Here is a 19,244-nt window from a genome sequence, read left to right on the forward strand (position 1 = left end):
ATATATATATATATATATATATATATATATATATATATATATATATATATATATATATATATATATATATATATGGTTTTAACTACGTAAAACTTGCGAATATACAACATTCTTTGCTGTCCCATTGTCTTTGCATATAAATAGATTGTCAGGTTTACCGACTCTTGAACATGCAACATATAATGGTCCATGGGAAAATAATCTGTATTCAGATCTATACCTCATGATTCTAATGATTGCCCTTGAGCTTTGTTGATGGTGATTGCTAATCGACCATTCCCTGTCCCGGTGTCCCGGTCGTCATTTACATCCCCCTGTTTCCCCCGGTGTCCCCGTTGTAGTTGTGTCCCTGTGTCCCGGTCGTCATTTATATTCCCTGTGTCCCGGTCGTCATTTGTATCCCGGTGTCCCGGTCTGTATATACATTCGTTTTTTAGTTTTGTTTTTCTCCTTTATTTTTTTCCTTTTTTTTCTTTTTTAGCTTATTTAGATTTTTAGATTTTTTAGTTTTTTTATTAGTTTTTAGTTTTTTTTTCTTTTTAGTTTTTTTGTCCCGGTCGTCATTTATATCCCCCTGTTTCCCCCGGTGTCCCCGTTGTAGTTGTGTCCCTGTGTCCCGGTCGTCATTTATATTCCCTGTGTCCCGGTCGTCATTTGTATCCCGGTGTACCGGTCTGTATATACATTCGTTTTTTAGTTTTGTTTTTCTCCTTTATTTTTTTCCTTTTTTTTTCTTTTTTAGTTTATTTAGATTTTTAGATTTTTTAGTTTTTTTATTAGTTTTTAGTTTTTTTTTCTTTTTAGTTTTTTTGTAGTTTTTACCTTCTTTTTAGTTTTGTTAATTTTTTTTTTTACTTATGTCCTGGTCGTCATTTATACTCCCTGTGTCCCGGTGCTTTGTTGATTGCTAATCGAACATTCCTTTTGTCCTGGTCGCTTTCTCTTTGAGTGTCGTCATTTAGTTTTTTAGCTTTTTTACTTTTTTTATTAGTTTTTAGTTTTTTTGTAGTTTTTGCCTTTTTTTAGTTTTTTCAGTTTTTTTTTTAGTTTTTTATTGGTTTTTACCTTTATTTTAGCTTATTTTTCAGTTTTTTCCTTTTTTTTAGTTTTTTTTAGTTTTTAGTTTTTTTAGTTTTTTACCTTTTTTTAGTTTTTTTAGTTTTTTTAGTTTTTTAGCTTTTTTATTTTTTTTTATTAGTTTTCAGTTTTTTTTTGTAGTTTTTGCCTTTTTTTTAGTTTTTTTAGTTTTTTAGCTTTTTTATTAGTTTTTAGTTTTTTTTGTAGTTTTTGCCTTTTTTTAGTTTTTTTAGTTTTTTAGCTTTTTTATTTTTTTTATTAGTTTTTAGTTTTTTTTGTAGTTTTTGCCTTTTTTTAGTTTTTTCAGTTTTGACGTCACCTGATCCAGTTTTTTCAGGTGACGTCACCTGATCCACGATCCACAGATCCACAGACAACTTATTTTTATATATATAGATAGTTTTTTTTTTTTACTTATGTCCTGGTCGTCATTTATACTCCCTGTGTCCCGGTGCTTTGTTGATTGCTAATCGAACATTCCTTTTGTCCTGGTCCCTTTCTCTTTGAGTTTCGTCATTTATTTTTTTCTTTTTTAGTTCTTTTAGTTTTTACCTTTTTTAGTTTTTTTTAGTTTTTTAGATGAAAATTTTTTTTAGTTTTTTCCTTTTTTTCTTTTTAGTTTTTTATTGGTTTTTACCTTTATTTTAGCTTATTTTTCAGTTTTTTCCTTTTTTTTAGTTTTTTTTTATTTTTTATTTTTTTTAGTTTTTTACCTTTTTTTAGTTTTTTTAGTTTTTTTAGTTTTTTAGCTTTTTTACTTTTTTTATTAGTTTTTAGTTTTTTTTTGTAGTTTTTGCCTTTTTTTAGTTTTTTCAGTTTTTTTTTTAGTTTTTTATTGGTTTTTACCTTTATTTTAGCTTATTTTTCAGTTTTTTCCTTTTTTTTTAGTTTTTTTTTAGTTTTTAGTTTTTTTAGTTTTTTACCTTTTTTTAGTTTTTTTAGTTTTTTTAGTTTTTTAGCTTTTTTATTTTTTTTATTAGTTTTTAGTTTTTTTTGTAGTTTTTGCCTTTTTTTAGTTTTTTTAGTTTTTTAGCTTTTTTATTAGTTTTTAGTTTTTTTTGTAGTTTTTGCCTTTTTTTAGTTTTTTTAGTTTTTTAGCTTTTTTATTTTTTTTATTAGTTTTTAGTTTTTTTTTGTAGTTTTTGCCTTTTTTAGTTTTTTCAGTTTTGACGTCACCTGATCCAGTTTTTTCAGGTGACGTCACCTGATCCATCCACAGACAGACAGACAACTTATTTTTATATATATAGATTATGTCTTTATATAACATAATGTATATTACAAACACATATATATATATATATATATATATATATATATATATATATATATATATATATATATATATTTATATATATTTTTATATTTAATTTTTTGTCGTCAGTGCAAGTAATTGTAATTTGGAAAAGAGTGTTTGGAAACTTTATAAAAATCAGTCACCAACACAGGGGGTGGGAGGGAACGGGCTCGACCTTTTGATTATTCTGAATAATATGGCTGCTTTAAATTTTAGTCTGATACCAAGGGGGGCCGGTTACAGATAGAGCTTCAAACTGGAGGTAGGTTGTCCTCTACTCTGTAGACGAATCATGTGTCGTTCTGTTACAGGTCAACACTACTGCGATTTCTGATTGTTATCAGCTCGGTATAGGTAAGAAACAGGTATGCCGATAATAATAAGGTAAATGGTAGATAGCTGCAAGTAATGGTAACTATAAGAAAAAAAATCGAACACAACTCTTGTATTGAGGTCATTAAAGGTAAATGAAATGCTCTTCTGAAATTTTGAATTCTTCCCCCCTCCAAAAAAAGAGTAAAAATTGTTCTTATTTAGCATACTAAAGCAAGAAGCAAAATGGAGCTGTCCTAACTTTGAAAGCAAACTTGGTTGTGTCCATTTAGCCTCAGACTTATCTTGAATAAAAAAAATATTCCTTTGATCCCTCAGATGGCTAAATTTATAGCTCGTTCGGAAAAGTCATTCTGGAAATCCTGAAAACCAATTGATTATTTCATGTAAATGATTCATTTTTCTCAAGTTCCATTTTCGGATAAGGCTTGGGCCCAGTAGTAGAATGAAGCCAGACTATCTATGATAGTGACTCATACGAATAGAGGTAGGTCCTCCGAAACCTTGTCGTTTGTACACCAACAACAAGAGATTGTCATACCTCAATCAGACTTGATAGGAAGAAAAAGAAAACAGTGTCATAGTTTTGTATTTAGGCTGTTTAGACAAAATATGACCTCTTTTGGGTACTCGGAATGAGGAGTTCTTTTGGTTTTTTACCTAAAAGCGCTTGTCACCAGAATACATAGTCTAAGGGGCTATTGGATAACTTAAATTTGGTCAGAAGTAAGAGTAAGTGTCCTATTATTGCCTTGTGGGCGTTTGTATTCATTCTGACCTCTTTGAGGAAGTGGGCTTCAACCCCTTCCCCGTCCATGAAAAGATCCTTTCACCCCCCCCCCCTGGTACTTGATCTGCAATTATGCTGCACTATTTACCCATTATTATTGCTGTATAATTGGTCGGTAGTATCGGTTTGTTTCATAGGAACTGTAGGTGTGTTTAAGCGAAGAGGCAGGGCTAAACTAAACTAGAAGAGGCAGTAATACGAGGCGCAATTACCTTAAGTTGCATGATTTTGCTCTTTCTTTTTGGACCTTTTTGGTCACAATTATAATTCTTTATATGGGCAGACTAAGATAAAACCTTTGATAGTAAGCATAGCTGAGCAAACATTACTGATAAGAATTATCGTAATAAAAGGCTCCTACAGAACTTCACGTATAAAAGAAACTTAAAGCTAATCTTATCAAACGTTGAACTTTGTGCTAAAAAATGCAAGATTTTTTTTTTTTTTTTTTTTTTTTTTTTTTTTTTTTTTTTTTTTTTTTTTTTTTTTTTTTTTTTTTTTATGTATCTTTTGTCTATTAGTGTATTTGTCCAACGATATTTTCCAAGATATACTAAGAAAGTATAAATTGCGTTCACAAATTCTTATTGTAGATGTAAAACTTATTCTCAACAGCTACTGCTACTACTTCTAACAACACGGCGTAGCACCAAATCGCCTGAGGCTAATACAGCTCTATACGCTCCTTCTCCACGTCTATTTATTTATAACTTCAGTGTTTGCCTCCTCTCGTGAAGTTCTATTTTCCTTAAATTCTTCCTTATGATCTCTTCCTGCCCCATACGGGGACCACCCGCTTTTCTTTTGGCCCAGATGGATGGCCATAAAGCACAACATTCATAATCTGTCGTTGTTGGTCCGTAAACTCACTTACATACCCAGATTAAGGTTTAAGTTTTCTTTGCCGAAAAAGATGTAAGACTCCAGTGATACCAACTGCAAGGTTCTTATGAAACCCCTAATTGCATCTACCACAACGATTGTAAGATTTAAAGTCGAACTGACATACTGCTGCAAAATTCAAAGGAGTAAACCTCCAAAACAACGGGTGTACGGCCAGTAGGAAGAACAAGAAGAGGAAGCACAACCAAACGAATATCTTGGCCGTATACAACAAGGCGTCCTCACCGTTGAAAATGAAATGAGTCATACCATAGTTATTTCAGGTGTTTCTTTGTTGCTGAGAGGAGCTTTTTGTTGCACGCAGTCGCTATTCTGTATATTGGTTAATTCTTTCCTTTTTTTAAACTGTTATGGTATACAGGCGAACTGAGGTATGCGTATATCGTAGCTGTAATAGTTATCGTAGCACTAAGAAATGCACGTTAAATCATGCTGCTTTTACAATCACCCAAGAAATAGAAAAAAAGAAAATAAGGTCAGTTGTTAAATGCGCTTATAAAATATGACATGAAGGAGTTTAGAACTTTGTTCGCACGGCACTTAACAGGTCGTAGTTCATTGTGATGCCTAGTGATTCTGCTGACCTGTGTCGATGGTGAAAAAAAAATTGTGAAAAAAATAGATTTTGGACATTCTTATTGTAAAAAAAATGAATTTAAAAAAATAAAAATAAATTCATCATTATTTGGGAGTAAAACCATATTAGTATTTGTTTCTATATTTACCTAAAAAATGTTACCCTAGCAGCGATATATATTAAAATAGCCGTATTCAGCCACATTCTTCATATCATATACGTGTTATTTTTCATTTACGTGTAAAGTACCAAATAAATGAAAAAAAGAGGTTTGTAATCTATTTTTGGTGAAAAAATGTTTCTCGTTTGCTAGTAGCGTTTTCCTAAATTTATCTTTCAGTCATGCTTCGAGCGAATAATGTGGGCAAGTTCAAGAGTCCTTTCGTAGTTGCTGAAGCGGGATCCAAGTATTATTTAATAGCATGTTTTTGGACATCTTCTAGTTCTGCTGACTATTTCTTTAACCTTTTCTGCATATAAGCAGTGTTTTGAGTTTTTGGACCCCAAAAGGGCAGCAACATTCGAGGATAGGCCTGATGTAGGGCGTATATGCCGGTAGGATTTGGTGATCAGCGAATCCCAACCTGTGCATACTTGTTAAACTCGTGATGGATTAGTTACATTTGCCTGTAGTATTGTCAACATGCAGCTTAAACGAGCAATTACCTGTAAATGTTACACCTAGGATTGTTGCAGAGGAAGCACTTGGAAGCGGTACATCTAGGATTGTATTGTTCCGCTTGAATGGGTTGAATTGTAGAACTTTCGATTTTTGTTCATGCACTTGTAGGCCATCTGATTGACACTGGGTGACAAAGTCCTTATAGAGAACTAAAACAAGTTAAAACAACTAGGGTATGGTAAGGCTCCAAAAACTAAAAAAAAAATCTTTTGCTGTGTACCCCTTTACAGAGAAAGTCTCCCCGCGTATAGCTATGTAGTCTAATATATATAACAAAATATTTTTCAGAGCTATATGTTGTTAGCGACAAGAAAACTTATGCTGATCTTGGATTTCAAAAATTTGGTTATTTGAGCATGATTACAGCATTGTTTGCGAAAGTTGCTCGTGATGCTATGTCTAAGGTAAGTTGTTATTTCTGGACCTGGCTAATTTGGTGAATTTGTAAAAATAGGTTTGGAAAGGTCAAACCCTTAGAAGCGGAGGTTTGATTTTCTTTTCAGGGAATTGAAAAACCTAGAATTTTGGATAACAGTTTTTAATTTCTTTGGAAAGTGGAAAGTCCTTTAGTCAATCTAGGCCGGAATTCCTCTGTCCCTCGCCTTCTGTTTACTATTGCCGCTTCTACTATCAACTCATTGCATTACCAAGTCGCCTGAGGTCAACAGCTTCGCAAGTTCCTCCTTCATCGCAATATCCCCCCAACACCCTGTCTGCAGTCCTTTCCTTACCATTAATAATTAGAGATGACAATCATTATAGAACTGGACAGAAATTTTGGGCTGTAGTTTTAGAAGCAAAGCTGATTGGTGAGATAGGATTATCTTCAAGATCCAAAAAGATTTAATTACAAGAATGGTTTTGCTGTTTAACCCAATAAGAGAAAAGCGAAAAATAAGATGCCCAGATTAGCCTGAAATTAATAAAGGGGGTGGGAAAATGATATACTGAGGTATTTTGTAAGGAAAGATAAAATGATAAGCCTTTAAAATGCTTAGATAACAGGAAGAGTGCTTGCCAGTGTATTGTTCTTGATTATCTTAAACAATGGGATGTATTTGTAGTTTCGCTCTTATGATTTTTACAGCTGAATACAGTGGGATTGGTTCCCCTTTAAAAACAGTTCAAAGGATCCAATCCTGAAATAATGAAAGCATTTTGGTACCCTCCCCATGAAAAACCGTTGGATATATCCCTCACTGAAGGTTTGCCCTTATCGACCCTTAAAAGCTCCTTTGATTTACCAAGGATTGTTCATAGGGAAATCTGAGAGATTTCGAAGCAGAACCTTTAAATATGGAATAGTAAAGGAGTGCTTGCCAGTGTGTTGGTCCTGGTGACGCTGTAATAGTGGTTGTTATTATTATTAAATTAAAAAAAAACTAGTATTATAACTGAAAGAAAAGAGTAGCATTGAAACTTAAAACAAACAGAAATTATTCTAAGCAGCAGGGGGGTGCCCCTTCCTCAACCATCGCTCTTTACGCTAAAGTCTTAAAGTTGCTTAAAGATATTTCTTATTCAAATTCAACGACCTTTGACTTTGAGCAGTATATCTTAAAGGATTGTTACAAAAATTAAAATTTAGCGTAAAGAGCAAGGGTTGAGGAAGGGATAGCCACTCTTTTATATGGAATAGTGTCTGTTTGTGTTAAATGGTACTCCTTACTATAAGTTGAAAAAAAAAACTATTTTTACTTAATTTCTGACCGTTTTTCACTTCATGCCAGGAATCCCCCCCCCCCAACAGTGTCTCCCCGTGGGCCCCTTCCCCCACAGGAAGTCTCCTCCACCCCCCGAAAATTACGCTTATTTCCCAGTAACAAATTCTATATGGGAACAATGGGCGAATTGCGTAACTTACGGCCCTTTCCTCAGGAACAGTTGGAGGTTATATTACCTTCAAAGAGATAGATACTTATTGAACTTCTGAACTATGCTGAATTAGATGGTTATCCCAAAATTTTGACCAGATGTCTGGGGGGAGGGAAGGAGCGTTGGAGGGGACCTAGTTGCTCTCCAATTTTTTTTGTCCCTTAAAAACGGCACTAGAACTTCTGATATCCATTTGAATGAGTCCTCTCTCGATAGGACCATTGGTTTGGTATGATCACCTCTGAAAAAAAACTTGCATCAGTGATATTTCTTCTGGAAAAAAATTCACATTTTAGTAGATAGGAGCTTCAAACGTTAACAGGAGGGTCTCTGATAGGCTGACTCTGGTGGTGTGATTTTCATTAAGGTCTCTGGACTTTTTGGAGGCGTTTCCGCCATTTTTTAAAGATCAGGAAGTTTTCTTGGGCCCGTAGCTTTTGATGGGTAACATTAAACTTAATAACTTTTCTATATCCGGAATCAGCATAAAAATCTAATTCTTTTGATTCTTTTTTCTCATTATTTTGGTTTTAGGTGAATCACTATTTTGGTTCGAGCTGAACACAGCTCTATAGCGACTATTTTAGGGGATGAGTGTTAATTATTTTAAAAAATGACTTATATTTTCAAATGTCTAAATTTTTGTCTTTCTGACTTCAATATAATTTTTGTCATTTTTATAACTTCATACTATGCAGAATATAATTATCTATTATTTTTTTTCTTATTTTGTTATAGAAAAAAAATGCACTTCAGGCTATTATCTTCACCTCAAAAATATTACAGAGAAAAGATGATGCTTTAGATGATATCAGGCGGGGTCAAATGATTGGCCGAAGTACATTTTTTAGAATTCTATTACCAAATGTATTTAAAATAAAAAAAATTACATTTTAGTTAAACTTGTAGCTCCATTTTACATATTATGCGAAGAACACCTTATATGAATGACGAAAATAACATAGAGGCAAAAAAGGAGAAAAATTGGAAAATTCGGCTAGATGAACTTTTAAAGTAATGAACACACATTTTATATTGGCTGTGTTCACCAAAACCACAATAATGATTTGTTGTTTGTTCGTATTTGCTACCTTAAAAAAAGTAATTTATTCAAAATTACCAAGTGAGAAATAAATTTACTCCGGCCCTCCTACGGATAATTTGGCTAAAAATTGAGTTGTATTTAATAAAGTGCTCTCATTTTATGACTGCAACTTGGAGTAGTTTTGAGGGGCAGACAGGCTTTGGAATAACTTCCTCTACTTTATCTATGTTTTATTAGTGTTGCAAAATTACCATAATATAAAAATTCGGTAAGTAAAATTGGTAAAATAAGGTACTCCCTAGGAAATATTTATAGGGTAAAATTGGTGTTTTAGAGTTGCCTTGTAGCTACAAGACCAGTTGAGCATTTTTTTTTTAAGTATCACTTTGAGCTTTTAATGAAATATGTTAATGATTCTGATTTTCCTGGGCTTAAAAAAGGTAATGCCCCTTCATCTAGAGTTTCATGAATTTAATTAAGTGTCTAGTGTATTCCTTTGGTAATCTTGTGCCCGTGGTAATACATCAGCAATTGGACAGTGCCTGATTTCGGACATTCTTATTGTACAAAAAAATAATGAATAAAAAAATAAAAATAAGTACCATTATTTGGCAGTAAAATCATATTAGTATTTTTTTTTCTATATTTATCCCTAAGAAATGTTACCCCAACAGCGTTATATATTTTAATAGCATTATTCAGCCACATTCCTTGTGACGGAAAATTTGGAATGACATTTCTAAAGTGACGGTAAATTCAGTTACTTTCAAAGTCATTAAGATTGTCTTCAATAGATTTACTTGCAAATCTAGCTTATCTTCTTCAGGCTTAGATTCTGATTAAGTGAGCGTGCCTGTTCCAAAGCCCCCCCCCCCTTCCCGACAAAAGTCCCGGATACGGACTTGAGGATTATATCCATTTCTACCTCCACCCTCCCATCGTCTCTCCCTTAGAGCTAATTCTGTATTTATCTGGAGATTCTTTGCCGAAACACATGGCCCGTTAAACTAGAATAGAAATTTTGTTTTGACACTAAATAGTCAGTAACAATTCATTCAGTATCAATTCGTTAAAAAGCAGTCTGATTCTTAGAAAAGGGCACTGGAACTTGTGATTTCCAATTGACTGAGCCCTCCTCCAAAGCTTATTCGACCACCCCCTCCACCTGAGGTGCCTCTGAGAAAAAAATTTAATAAATATTAATACATTGAACTCTTATTGGTATTTACTATAGGTAATCCAATACATTTGCCCCTGGCTTAAACAGAAGAGTAGAAATTTTAATTTCCCTTCTAATAAAATCTGGAATTATCCAATGAAAAAATAGAGGGAATTTTCCATGGGGGTAAACGCCAGCTCCCAAGGAAAAAGATGGCATGAATACAAGATTTCTTTAGTATGTGAAATCTATATATATAAAAATAAGTTGTATTTATGTTTGTTTTTTTGTATGTTTGTTTGTTTGTAAAAAGAGGGTTTGCCTATGACATCATTATAAGTATACAAGGCTTTGTATATGACGTCATTATAAGATGATTTTTAATTGCTGAATAGTGTCTCATTTATTCTGGCTTGTTTTTTTAGTTTGTTTGATTACGTCTTTCTCAATCCCCTCGAAATCAAAAGACCTTAATCCTCTCGAATGTGGCATTGGATCAAAATAAAAAGTACACCATTGGAATTGTCATTTTCAAAAACCCTTTACAGGAAACTTAAAGCTCCCCATCCTGAACAACAAGGAAAATCTCTTTTTTGCACGGGTAGCGCTGTGTGTCTTCTTTTTTTTTCTCGTCGTTATCGGGCGCTGGATCATCAAAGAGAGTTGTTCAACAGCTCATTTAAAAGAGAATTTTTGTATCTAGTCGCTTTTTATAAATTCAACTTGACAACGCCGTTTTGAAGTGCCCTGCGGCATCAAAAATGCGTAGGCTGGGAAGAATGAAAAGGGTACCGTGCTATCGCATTCTCCATGGTTGAAAACTTTAATCTCGAGGTTTACAATTCCTCCTCTTCTATATCTCACCCTGCCAGCCCCTTAATGTCATTCATATAAATCGTCTACTGACTAACAGAACTCGAATGCTATTGCAACAGACAGAGAGCTGTTTATTGGACATTTAATAGCTAATTTTTGTATCTAATAACTTTTAAAGTCGGCTTGTTAATGCCATCATAAAGTGTCATATGGCCCTCAAAAGCTGCAATTTGGGATGTCTCCTTTTTTTCAATGAAAAGGCCAAAAAGGCCTTTTCCAATGGAAAGACTCTGGAAAAGGAATTTTTTAGAGTTTAGGCAGGGACAAAAATTAGGGGCCACGGACGCCACCACCGCCCTCAATTGCCGGCAATAGAATTGCACGCAAGCAACATTGTAGACAAATACTTAAAGGCTCAATTCAAATCTATTAATCATTTCAGCGTGCTTTTTGTAGGTTTATCGTTGAAAACAGCACTGAAAAGCTGCATCGAGGGGTGATAAGACTTTGAGATCTAGGTTTAAGAAAAACATTCAAAATTCATGAACAATTATGCTAACAGAAGTCCGAATCTTGAATAGGAAAATTTTTCAGAAATATGTATTATCTTTCTAGCGCCTACAATGATTAGTTTTTTTTTAAGTGTTGAAGTAAAAAAAAAAAACAAAAAAAAACATAATGAAAACGCAAGCTTTTGTAGATTATATTAACTATGCGTCATAAAAGCTTTTAATAATTTATAGATAATTGATTTTTTTTTTTAATTGTAGCTTCTCAAGGATGCCAACGATAAATACGCCGTGGACGCTTTTTTGTGACAAGTCTCAGATTTTTAAGTCAAAGTTTGTGAGAGTTGCTAAGTTAAACCCAAATTTAATCCCCTCTTTTCCCAAAAACTCGTGTCAACTTCATTTGACTCTTTGTCTAAGTTGTAAAAAAAAAACTTTAAGAAGGTTTACGTCAATATTTAAGAACCTACAAAACATACAAAAATTAATTTAGAGGTACAGTTTTTTTAATCAAACAGCTCGTGGTAACGAACTGTAATAAGGAGCGACCCGGCTCAATAGTAACCAAAACTCTAAAAAATTGAATTTTGATATCAATAGCTACATCAAACGAATCGCATTTTGATTATGATTTTAAATATATAAGTTTCATCAAGTTTAGTCTTACCCATCAAAAGTTACGAGCCTGAGAAAATTTGCCTTATTTAAGAAAATAGGGGGAAACATCCCCTAAAAGTCGTAGAATCTTAACAAAAATCACACCATTGCATTCAGCGTATCAGAGAACCCTACTGTAGAAGTTTCAAGCTCCAATCTACAAAAATGTGGAATTTTGTATTTTTTGCCAGAAGACAAATCACGGGTGCATGTTTATTTGTTTTTTTGTTTTTTTCCCCAGGGGTCATCGTATCGACCAAGTGGTCCTAGAATGTCGCAAGAGGGCTCATTCTAACGGAAATGAAAAGTTCTAGTGCCCTTTTTAAGTGACCAAAAAAATTGGAGGGCATCTTGGCCCCCTCCCACGCTCATTTTTTCCCAAAGTCAACGGATCAAAATTTTGAGATAGCCATTTTGTTCAGCATAGTCGAAAACCATAATAACTATGTCTTTGGGGATGACTTACTCCCCCACAATCCCTGAGGGAGGGGCTGCAAGTTACAAACTTTGACCAGTGTTTACATATAGTAATGGTTATTGGGAAGTGTACAGACGTTTTCAGGGGGATTTTATTTTCTTTGGGGGTGGGGCTGAGGGGAGGGTGCTATTTTGGAGGATCTTTCCTTGGAGGAATCTGTCATGGGGGAAGAAAAATTCAATGAAAAGGGCGCAGGATTTTCTAGCATTACTATAAGAAAACAATGAAAAATAAACATGAAAACGTTTTTTCAAATGAAAGGAAGGAGTAGCATTGAAACTTAAAACGAACAGAGATTATTACGCATATGAGGGGCCCTAAAAATACTTTAGCATAAAGAGCGAGGTATTTAGGAGGAGATATATACCTCGCTCTTTATGCTAAAGTATTTTTAGTAATTTCAACTATTTATTCTACGGCCTTTCTGATTCAGGGGTCATTCTTAAAGAATTGGGACAAAACTTACGATTTAGTGTAAAGAGCGAGGTATTAACGAGGGTACAAACCCCCTCGTATACATAATAAAAATATAAGATTATTAAAGTTTGTTACGTAAGTTAATTCTTAAGTTACGTATATAAGTTACGTTATATTTTAATTCTTAAGTTAAAAATTAAAAGTTCTAGTTGCCTTTTTAAGTAACCGAAAAATTGGAGGGCAACTAGGCCTCCTTCTCCACCCCTTATTTCTCAAAATCGTCTGATCAAAACTAAGAGAAAGGCATTTAGCCAAAAAAAGGATTAATATACAAGTTTCATTTTAATAATTTATGTGCAGAGAGTCAAAACCAAACATGCATTAATTCAAAAACGTTCAGAAATTAAATTAAAAAAAACTAATTTTTTTTAGCTGAAAGTAAGGAGCGACATTAAAACTTAAAACGAACAGAAATTACTCCGTATATGAAATGGGTTGTCCCCTCCGCAATCCCTCGCTCTTTACGCTAAAGTTTGACTCTTTGCCACAATTCTACTTTTTAAAACAATTAAAAGCTTTAGCGTAAAGAGCGAGGGATTGCGGAGGGGACAACCCATTTCATATACGGAGTAATTTCTGTTCGTTTTAAGTTTTAATGTCGCTCCTTACTTTCAGCTAAAAAAATTAGTATTTTTTTATTTAATGAATGTAAAAGACGATGTTGAAACGTAAAGTTAACAAAAGCAGTTGCTTCAAACGGACTGGCTCGGGATGTTTCCCTATATTCGTAGAGTTCTGAAACCTAATGCTCTACTGAAAACTAAGCTTTCTTGAGGTTTTTAGCGAGTTAAAATCGTGCAGTAGAAGTTATTGGTTTCATGGGTGGTATAAAAAGATTGTGAGCCTAATGGATTATTCTTTTAATTTCTGCAATCCACTAAAAAATTTTCCTGTTTCTATTCATTTTTGTTGCGTCAGTTTTGTGTTTTAGGTAGCGCTAGTTTTTCAGAATTCTACACATGTAGGGAAATATCTCGAGCCAGTTTCTATCAAACAGTTTTTGAAAAATATGTTGAATAAACCGCGAAGCACGTTTCAGTATTGCTCTTTACTTTAAGCAGAAAAACAAAGTTCTTTTTTTTTAATAAACTTTATTAGAAACGTAGATTTTGCCAGTTGTTAGTTCGTCAAAATGAGATTGGCAACCTGTTCCTGCACTATTTAAGTTATTTGCCACCCAATAGTATAGTTTACCATTGCACCAAATTGTGTTCTTTTTCATATGAGAGTTGTGTTTAATAAAAAAATAGTTTAATAAAAGCTACACACGGAAGGAAATACAGGGACTTTGTCTCCCATTAGATTGAATCTAAGGACCGCCCTCCCCAGGTAGAAGCTGTTATTCACTCTAATTATTGGCTACGTTAGCCATGAACCAAAATAACGGATTTCTATTTTCCACACTCATGTGCTATATACTTCTGTTGATAAGCAAACGTAATAGATTAGATTTCTCTTTTTTTTTTCTTGTGTTTACTTAAACGATTAAGACAAGTTTATCATTTAAGTAAGTGCCAAAACTTGAATTCAATTAAATTTGGAATAAAGCTGAAACAACAAGTATGAATGAACATCTCTAAAAATACGATATCAAAAGGTTTTAAGCGGAGCACGTGTCTTTTAAATTGTGCCAATAAACAACAAAGAGAGATAAAACTCCACAAAAAAAACCCTCAAACGAGACTGTGCGGCCAATAGAGAGGAAAAACTAAAATAATGCGGATATTTTGCCTTTATCCAAATTAGGCGTCCTCAGCACAAGATAAAAAGAAAAAACACTAAACTAAAAACGAATAAAACCACCACCAATAATAATAAATACAATTGTCGCTACTGATCCACGTAGGGAAAAGAAGCTATTAGAGTTACTTCAATGAGAACATCAAAGCAACATTTAAATTGTGCATATTAATGCTCAAAGTCAAACAATCTAATGGTACTTTCAGAATACAGTGTAAAATCTTTCACACTTGCGGAACTTAGGACTTTACGTTTCGTTATGTAACAGTTGCGTAACGTTGTTTTTACAGAGTGATTTTAGTCCTTAACGTAGAAGTGCTAAGTAGATTCGAGCTCTACTTAGAATTTTATGTTATGTAAGCTTATGTTGCGTAACTCAATGTAGCAGCAAACAGAAATGAATTTCTGGGTGATCATTTAATAAATTTACAAGATAAATTCATAAGCATTTCCTAGACAGTCATTCAGGCTTGACCACAATATAAATCCCCATCTTTATTTCACTTTTTATTTTTGAATAGTTCGCTTATGATGGTTGAGATGATTTTAGGCTATGTTGTAATGGTTTTATGAATTTTTAGTTGTCTTTGTAGGAAAGTACTTGTTTAAACGTGAACTATTTTGCTTAAAGTGAGGTAACTGGCCTTGAAAATTGTCTAGACTGTGTGAAAGCCACTTTTTAAGCCACTTAAATTTTCAATTTAAAAGGCATTGGTGGAGACTGAATTGGTAGCCCAGTTGTTACAGCTTCAAAAGTAGCTCGCAAGCCTGTTCGGCTACTTTTGAAGCTGCTTTTTTCCAAACTGTCAATAATAGGACCCCAATACATTTTTGGAGTCGATACTGATATAATCGATATCGTACCGATACGATACCGACACAATTTGCCTATAAGTTCCCCTCCGGAAAAAAAAACTTACCTAAAGTTTAAACCCCCCATTCTCTTTCCATATTTATGCTCACATGTCTGTCTCTGGTCTATTATACACGAAAGAAAAGCATCAATAATTCACTGGGATCCTAAAAATTAGCCATTTACAAGATTTCTGAGCACAAACAAAATGGTGGATATTTGCGGAAGTGACAAATAAGAAAAAAAATTAATCAAAGAAGCCGGTGTAGTTACATAAACACAAATACGTAAAAATCTGATTGAAAGAAGCATAAGAAAATTTATTGAAATTTACTCTTCAAAACCTAAGTTTCAATAGCGGAACTTTGAATTTTAATTATTCACATATCAATGTGAAAACTTTACATTCATATAATATGGTTTCTCACTAATGAATCCATGCTAGGCACACTGGATATAGGGACGCAGCTAGAGTTTTAAGTTTGGAGGAGGGATTTAAAGAATGTGTCGACAAAACCGTTGTCAATTGACCCACCTCTGCTGCTCTCTCCACCACGATTAGACTTAGCTGGCGGCTCTGTCCCAAAGAACTGGACAAACAAAGTTATATGACGAAATCTGGTGCCATTTTCTGGACAAGTTGACATATATATATATATATATATATATATATATATATATATATATATATATATATATATATATATATATCTATCTATATAAAAATAAGTTGTCTGTGTGTGGATCTGTGGATCTGTGGATCAGGTGACGTCATGTTTCGGCTGACGTCATGAAATTAGTTGCCATCATTTTTGCTTTGAAGGTGACGTCATTCAAGTTATATAAGACATATGTTCGCGTAGAATTCTATTAATGTTTAAGTTTACAATGACTGATGAAGATGCTCAAAGAGTCTATGCCAAAAAACTTGCTGCTGATAGTTCCTCGGCACGCTTTCTTTTCTGACTTTCTCTATCAGCAGCAAGTTTTTTGGCATAGACTCTTTGAGCATCTTCATCAGTCATTGTAAACTTAAACATTAATAGATTTCTACGTGAACATATGTCTTATATAACTTGAATGACGTCACCGTCAAAGCAAAAATGACGGCAACTAATTTCATGACTTAATTTCAGAACTTAATTTCTGTGTTGACTGACGTCATGAAATTAGTTGTCGTCATTTTTGTTATGACGATGCTTAGTATATTGTAAAACACATTAATTTGGTTAATAATATACCATTTAAAACACCAAAATGAACATGCTGGAGTAGTCACTCGGTGAGAGAGGGTGTCAGAACGGAGAATGAAGGTCCCAGGTTCAAATCCTGGTTAGGCTAAAAAAGGTAAAAATCTAAAAACTAATAAAAAAACTGAAAAAACTAAAAAAGGCAAAAACTACAAAAAAAACTAAAAACTAATAAAAAAAATTAAGAATAAAAATAAAAAAAAAATAAAAAAGAATGACGCCCGGGACACTCAAAGAGAAATCAGAGACTGGGACACCGGGACACAAATGAAGACCGGGACACAGGGAATATAAATGACGACCGGGACACAGGGACATAACTACAAAGGGGACGCCGGGGTGCACAGGGGGATATATAAATGACGATGGCGACTCAGGGAATGGTCGATTAGCAATCACCATCAACAAAGCTCAAGAGCAATCATTAGAATCATGAGGTATAGATCTGAATACGGATTGTTTTCCCATTGACCATTATATGTTGCATGTTCAAGAGTCGGTAAACCTGACAATCTATTTATATGCACAGACAATGGGACAGCAAAGAATGTTGTATATTCGCAAGTTTTACGTAGTTAAAAACATATATATATATATATACTAGCTGTTGGGGTGGCGCTTCGCGCCACCCCAACACCTAGTTGGTGTTGTCCCCCCCAAGCCCCCCCGCGCGCGTAAGTCGTTACGCGCCATAATAGTTACGCGCCATTGTAGTTGTGTCCCTATGTCCCACCTGTGATATATATATATATATATATATATATATATATATATATATATATATATATATATATATATATATATATATATATATATATATATATATATATATATATATATATATATATATATATATGGTTTTAACTACGTAAAACTTGCGAATATACAACATTCTTTGCTGTCCCATTGTCTTTGCATATAAATAGATTGTCAGGTTTACCGACTCTTGAACATGCAACATATAATGGTCCATGGGAAAACAATCTGTATTCAGATCTATACCTCATGATTCTAATGATTGCCCTTGAGCTTTGTTGATGGTGATTGCTAATCGACCATTCCCTGTCCCGGTGTCCCGGTCGTCATTTATATCCCCCTGTTTCCCCCGGTGTCCCCGTTGTAGTTGTGTCCCTGTGTCCCGGTCGTCATTTATATTCCCTGTGTCCCGGTCGTCATTTGTATCCCGGTGTCTCGGTCTGTATATACATTCGTTTTTTAGTTTTGTTTTTCTCCTTTATTTTTTTCCTTTTTTTTTCTTTTTTAGTTTATTTAGATTTTTAGATTTTTTAGTTTTTTTATTAGTTTTTAGTTTTTTTTTCTTTTTAGTTTTTTTGTAGTTTTTACCTTCTTTTTAGTTTTGTTAGTTCTTTTTTTTACTTATGTCCTGGTCGCCATTTATACTCCCTGTGTCCCGGTGCTTTGTTGATTGCTAATCGAACATTCCTTTTGTCCTGGTCGCTTTCTCTTTGAGTGTCGTCATTTATTTTTTTCTTTTTTAGTTCTTTTAGTTTTTACCTTTTTTAGTTTTTTTTAGTTTTTTAGATGAAAATTTTTTTTAGTTTTTTCCTTTTTTTCTTTTTAGTTTTTTATTGGTTTTTACCTTTATTTTAGCTTATTTTTCAGTTTTTTCCTTTTTTTAGTTTTTTTTTATTTTTTATTTTTTTAGTTTTTTACCTTTTTTTAGTTTTTTTAGTTTTTTTAGTTTTTTAGCTTTTTTACTTTTTTTATTAGTTTTTAGTTTTTTTTGTAGTTTTTGCCTTTTTTTTAGTTTTTTCAGTTTTTTTTTTATTTTTTTATTGGTTTTTACCTTTATTTTAGCTTATTTTTCAGTTTTTTCCTTTTTTTTAGTTTTTTTTTTAGTTTTTAGTTTTTTAGTTTTTTACCTTTTTTTAGTTTTTTTAGTTTTTTTAGTTTTTTAGCTTTTTTATTTTTTTTATTAGTTTTTAGTTTTTTTTGTAGTTTTTGCCTTTTTTTAGTTTTTTTAGTTTTTTAGCTTTTTTATTAGTTTTTAGTTTTTTTTGTAGTTTTTGCCTTTTTTTAGTTTTTTTCTTTTTAGTTTTTTTGTAGTTTTTACCTTCTTTTTAGTTTTGTTAGTTTTTTTTTTTACTTATGTCCTGGTCGTCATTTATACTCCGTGTCCCGGTGCTTTGTTGATTGCTAATCGAACATTCCTTTTGTCCTGGTCGCTTTCTCTTTTAGTGTCGTCATTTATTTTTTTCTTTTTTAGTTCTTTTAGTTTTTACCTTTTTTAGTTTTTTTAAGTTTTTTGATGAAAATTTTTTTTAGTTTTTTCCTTTTTTTCTTTTTAGTTTTTTATTGGTTTTTACCTTTATTTTAGCTTATTTTTCAGTTTTTTCCTTTTTTTTAGTTTTTTTTTATTTTTTATTTTTTTAGTTTTTTACCTTTTTTTAGTTTTTTTTAGTTTTTTTAGTTTTTTAGCTTTTTTACTTTTTTTATTAGTTTTTAGTTTTTTTTGTAGTTTTTGCCTTTTTTAGTTTTTTCAGTTTTTTTTTTAGTTTTTTATTGGTTTTTACCTTTATTTTAGCTTATTTTTCAGTTTTTTCCTTTTTTTTAGTTTTTTTTAGTTTTTAGTTTTTTTAGTTTTTTACCTTTTTTTAGTTTTTTTAGTTTTTTACCTTTTTTTTAGTTTTTTTAGTTTTTTTAGTTTTTTAGCTTTTTTATTTTTTTTATTAGTTTTTAGTTTTTTTTGTAGTTTTTGCCTTTTT

At 32.7% G+C, this 19,244-nt stretch overlaps 1 protein-coding gene across 1 annotated transcript in view; it reads left to right on the plus strand.

The window, feature by feature from the left end:
- Positions 1-19,244, plus strand: part of LOC136026225 (prostamide/prostaglandin F synthase-like) — a 49,323-nt gene that overhangs the window by 21,621 nt on the left and 8,458 nt on the right. The window contains exon 3 of the mRNA XM_065702562.1: positions 5,948-6,063. Within this exon, the coding sequence (XP_065558634.1) occupies positions 6,016-6,063 (48 nt within the window). The 5' untranslated portion in view covers positions 5,948-6,015. The remainder of the gene's footprint in view (positions 1-5,947; positions 6,064-19,244) is intronic.

This window comes from Artemia franciscana, chromosome 4 (assembly GCF_032884065.1).
Source record: "Artemia franciscana chromosome 4, ASM3288406v1, whole genome shotgun sequence".
Taxonomy (NCBI): Eukaryota; Metazoa; Arthropoda; class Branchiopoda; order Anostraca; family Artemiidae; genus Artemia; species Artemia franciscana.